Here is a 5245-nt window from a genome sequence, read left to right on the forward strand (position 1 = left end):
CGAATTGTAACATGAATTTTGAAGGAAACTAGCGTGTAAGGATTGGGATGAATTTGAAAATGGATAAGGATTGCAGTTTATGGTTTTATCTTTTGGTTAAGGTTAGCTAAGTATAGTTTATTAGCAACTTAGTTTGTTTTAGTTTAATAATTAGGCTATCGATGAATTTGATTTGGATTTAGTAGTTAGTTACGTGATAGAGTTGTAATGCAAGTATATAGGAATTTGTTTTACGTAGTTTTCTATAAATAATGCTATAGGCATGCTTTGTAAGAGGTCCAGCACCCTCAGAATCAATTTATTATTTTGTTTGCTTTCTCAAGCACTTTCCTCAAATAACATTGCTATATCTATCTCTCTCCCTCTCTATTTCAATCTCGTTCTATTTCTCTCCCTATATCTTTTTCTCCCTATCTCTTCTCCCTATCACTTTCTATATCTATTTCTTCCCTTTTCTATTATCTTGTTACATTACTATAAATTGTTAATGGAAAGTCCTTTTAACTAAGGTATTTTTGAACCCAAAAGAGGAATTTATTTGTTCCCTTTTTCCTCGCATCGTCTGAGAGTCAACTTTCTCAAAGGAACTAACGTTGACTATTTACAATCGAACCACACAAGTGGTTCTGGCACGCCCGACTTACATCAATTTGAGATCGGCTCCATAAAGCCGATTTTAGGGTCAACACTATGTTTAATTAGGAGTGTCAATTCCACCATTTAGATTTGAAATTGGAAAAAAATTAATTAAAATTTTAAAATAAATTTTCTCAAGCCTTAAATTTAAAGTATCAATTCAGTACTGCCAAACACAACACGAAAGAAAATTTTGAATATCAGGGGATCTAAACATAAATACAAATAAAAGAATTACAAAATACATAAATGCAAATAAAAGTTCAACAATGAAGAAGAAAAGAACTTTGAATTCACAAAGAAAGTGCCTTGCAAACTGGAAAGCCCTCATTCTCTGGTGTTCTCTTTTCATCGGAAGGCAAATATTGAATTCAACACCATGTGCTTGACTGAAAGATAAGAAAAAATAAATAAATAACTAGCACGCTCATGTAGCTTTTTAATTCTTACTCAAAATTAACAAACAAATCCCAACAAAACAGAATTTTTCCAAAAGATCCAATGTCTTAACATTCAAACATATAGCTAGATATTGCACAGGAAAGAAACGAGAGAGAGAGAATGGACTGACATGATAGGAATTGAAGAGAAGCAATAACATCAAAATCAAAACTTAGTGGCTTCAAGGGCTATGAATCATGGGGCAATATTGTTCAAGAATGAAGACAATTTATTTGATAGCTCCATGTCACAATTGGCTTCTTCGAGTGCGACCATGGTCTGCTCCACTGTGAAACGATCACTCCCATCTCAACAATGGAATGAAATGGTGTCCATTGTATAGTTGTTGGGGAAGCCATATCATGCTGATCATCACTACAACACAAACAATGGGACGAATACTGGAAATGACTCGTATGTTTCTCTGATTGATCACTTGGTGATGGCGATTTGAGACAACCTTATCAGCTACCCGACATGAATTGGAACTCCTAGGATGAATTTTTTTTTTTTTTTTTTTTTCCGTGATTGATGGGTGTGACTATACATCTTATATATATATATATATATATATATATATATATATATATATAGCTACAAAAGATGTATATAGGTGCATACCAATATTCATCTCGGAAGAATTAGTTGAAGCTAATCAAGACTCTGGGAGTATTAGTGTTCACGAGTGATGCTAGGATGCTGGAATCGGTTTTTTGACGTGCTCATCAAGACTCTCGAGGTATACATGTATGCTGAAGACCCCTGAACTTTTTTTTTTCTTCAGGATAATAGATGGCTATCCTTAGGCCGTCGTCAACTATCATCGCGACTTCATCACCTTTCTTCGTAGCACACAATGGCATCACATAAACTAGATGTGTTGGTGTTACTCTCACCAAATGAGGGATGACAAATAACTTAGTCCAAGAATTCTGCTCACCATATTGCTTCATGGTCCACACCTCAGCATAGTTCTCATCAATCGTGTTACAATATAAACTCAGACATCCACTCATGACCGCCAAACGAAACTTGTCCCCTCTATTTAAACAATTTGGTGGTGGCATCTCCTTGAACTTCTCATCCACCATATCATAGTAAACAGTCACATATATTTGACGGAAATCCCGCTCATATAGGGAGCTTTTATTGTCATCACCGTTTGATGAACTCGACCTCAAACTCAAAGAGGAATGATATTCACTAAGATAGTAAGAATCAAAGTATCTTGGCCAAACAATTCTCCAAAAAGCAGCCGTGTGTAACACTCCATTCACAGTGACCATATCACCAAGAAAACCCGAATAAGGGAAAGGCTTAGACTGTGTCCAACGTTGAAACTTGAAGCTAAAAACCACAAAAGAATTTGTTATACTAAAGTCGAAATCAGAATCAGCGTCAATATAGATAAATATCACCTTGTAATCATCCATGGAAGAATCATAGCAAAGTCCGTACTTTTTGTATGCTCTCGTAGATGGATTCCACAGTACACACGTCTTGTAGTCAAGACCTAACAGTACTAAACCATTACAAGAACACACCATTTGAGCCCTATCAATGGCCTTCCTATACTCTTCACTTGGAAGGTATAGTTTTTCCTCTGAATCATCATCACAACCTCCATAGCCTATGGAGAAAAAATAGTTGGACAGCTTGGCCGACCGAAAGATTCTTTGACTGTTCAACTAGATTGATTCTTCAAGATGTGATTTCATGAATTGGGATCCAGAGATTATGGCTAACCATGATTTACAAACGCACCTGTGTCGCAATAGAGACTTGATGGATAGTTTCAATAAGTATACTGAATATGATATCACACGGAAGACTTGATTCTGGCTTTCTTTGGTTTCCCACCATTCTTTTACAGCTTTACTGGCTCTTCTTAGCGGTAGAAGGGTTTTAGGGCTATATATGTAAACTTTAATAATTTATGTTAAGCCATTAATTACAAATTTACATGAATCTCATATCTTAGAACTTCATGATTTTCACATATCTATAATGCATAAATAAATGGTTAGATATAAATACCTCGATTCATGATATCAAACCTTGTTGAGATTAAGTCCAATGTCTAGATCCTTTAACCACGAACTAATCTGCAACTCTGATCAACAGGCAAAGGTGGAAACTGGTTTTTCTCTCTTGGCCTTTTGCACACATAAAACTTTTACGTGTCGTATCATTAATTGTACATAATTGATGGAGTATATGCACTTTTATAAAGGCATAGAGAGGACCAGTTTTCCTTTTAGTAACATAATTCTACTTTCCATCAAAGTAGGAAATAAGAAAGGAAAACACTTCTTCAATAAGTAATTACCAAAAAGGTAATTATAAGTTAACCAAGAATAAATAATATTAATTGATATCTATTTACCTAGCCACCAAGTAATATGTCACATGTCCAAATCATGTGGGCCACAATTAAATAAATAAGCTTACATTCTCCCACTTGGCACATATAATAATTTCTATAGTGATTTAGTAAAATAGTCATTAGTGTGCACCATAAATCAGATTAATGTATTAAGTTGGTCATCATAAATACTATGGTAAACAAACTACCAATATTCTTAAATGACACAGTCCCTTCCATGTACCACAACACTAGTAACTTATTCAACATAGTCTATAAATGAGAAGTATCAATAATGATCTAATAATAATGTCTTTTTCAAAGCTATTCTTATTATCACTTACTAAAGCAATACATACATTTACATTAACTAATAGGAAATATCATAAACACATTTAATGAGCGCAAAATGTCAAATATATATAAGCACTGTTAAGCAATCCACAATTAAAAAATAATCATCATTGACTACATTCAAGACCCATTCTTTTAGCATGTTCCATAAATGTCTTGAGTGGTAGTCCATTCGTTAATGGATTGCAATCATAAGTTGTGTGCTTATATATTCAATAGACATTCGTTGTTTCTAAACATCTTCTTTAATGATAAAGTATTTCAACTTTAGAATACCTATCATTTTTCATACAAGAAGATCAACAATTGCAGCATAAATTTTCAGCAATTTGAAAATGGTACCCATAACTCCAAATCCTGAAATAAATTCAGTAATAATAAATTGTAGCCTCAAAGCATACTACAAATTAAAAAATTCATAATAGACAAAGTAATAAAAAATTACTTTACACTTTTTCATAATATTGTTCTTCCAGCCAAAAGAAACAAATAACTTATTAAAAATGTCTTCCTAAGTGTGAGCATATAATCTTTTATTACATACCAACTTGTATATCATCAAACTCCACAATATATGCATGAGTACGTTTTAGCTAACTCATTCTTTGGGATTGCATTAGGCTGAATTTATCCCCTTTTATGTATGGAGCAATACTGGTTGAATAATGTTCCATACCAAATCTTTCTATAACTCTTTAAATATATGCTTTCTGAGATAATCCTAAAAATTCACATGATCTATTATGAAATATTTTTATTACTATCACGTAGGATGCCTCATCCAAAGTTTAAAGTTCAAAATTCTTAGAGATAACTTTTAGTTTCATATAATAAACTAAAATCACTACTAGTAAATAAAATATCATCAATATATAGAATCAGAAATATAATCTTACTCCTACTAACCTTCTAGTATATATACTGATTAACAGTGTTTTTCTTAAAATCAAAAGAAATAATGGTATCATTAAACTTAATATACCATTGTTAAAAAGCTTGTTTAAATCTATATATTGGCATCTTAAGTTTACAGACCATGAATTCTTTACCCTCTAATGTGAAGCCTTCAGGTTGTTCTAGATGGACTTTCTCTTATAAACTCCCATTTATAAAAGTTGTATTCACATTCATTTAATATAACTCTAAATCATAATAAGTTACTAATGCTATGATATTTTAAAAGATTCCTTCTTAGATACTGGAGAGAAGGTTTCTTTATAATCTCTTCATTCATGGCACTAATCCATTTAGTAAAATCAGTACTGTTAATGGCTTGTGAATATGTAACCGGATCTGTATATATCTCACTATATATCAAAATCAAATTCTTGCAAATATATCACATAGTCATCCGGAATAGCAGATCTCCTTTCTCTTTGAGATCGTCTTAATGTTATTCCTTATGATTCTTCTACAATCTATTCATTGGTAATAATCTCGTTATAGAGT

At 32.6% G+C, this 5245-nt stretch overlaps 1 protein-coding gene across 1 annotated transcript; it reads right to left on the minus strand.

Moving 5' to 3' along the window:
• Nucleotides 1-1802: 1802 nt before the first annotated feature.
• LOC132301608 (uncharacterized) lies at nucleotides 1803-2510 on the minus strand. The gene has a single exon (XM_059798849.1). The coding sequence runs from the start codon at nucleotides 2508-2510 to the stop codon at nucleotides 1803-1805; it is 708 nt and encodes a 235-aa protein (XP_059654832.1).
• Nucleotides 2511-5245: the final 2735 nt, after the last annotated feature.

Source organism: Cornus florida, unplaced genomic scaffold, assembly GCF_030987335.1.
Source record: "Cornus florida cultivar Cherokee Brave unplaced genomic scaffold, ASM3098733v1 CherokeeBrave_3.0.0_Hap2_Chr03, whole genome shotgun sequence".
Taxonomy (NCBI): Eukaryota; Viridiplantae; Streptophyta; class Magnoliopsida; order Cornales; family Cornaceae; genus Cornus; species Cornus florida.

Bases quoted from the DNA above. Each gene is read 5' to 3' on its own strand.
- LOC132301608 (XM_059798849.1), bottom strand. From the start codon at position 2,510: ATGGATGATTACAAGGTGATATTTATCTATATTGACGCTGATTCTGAT.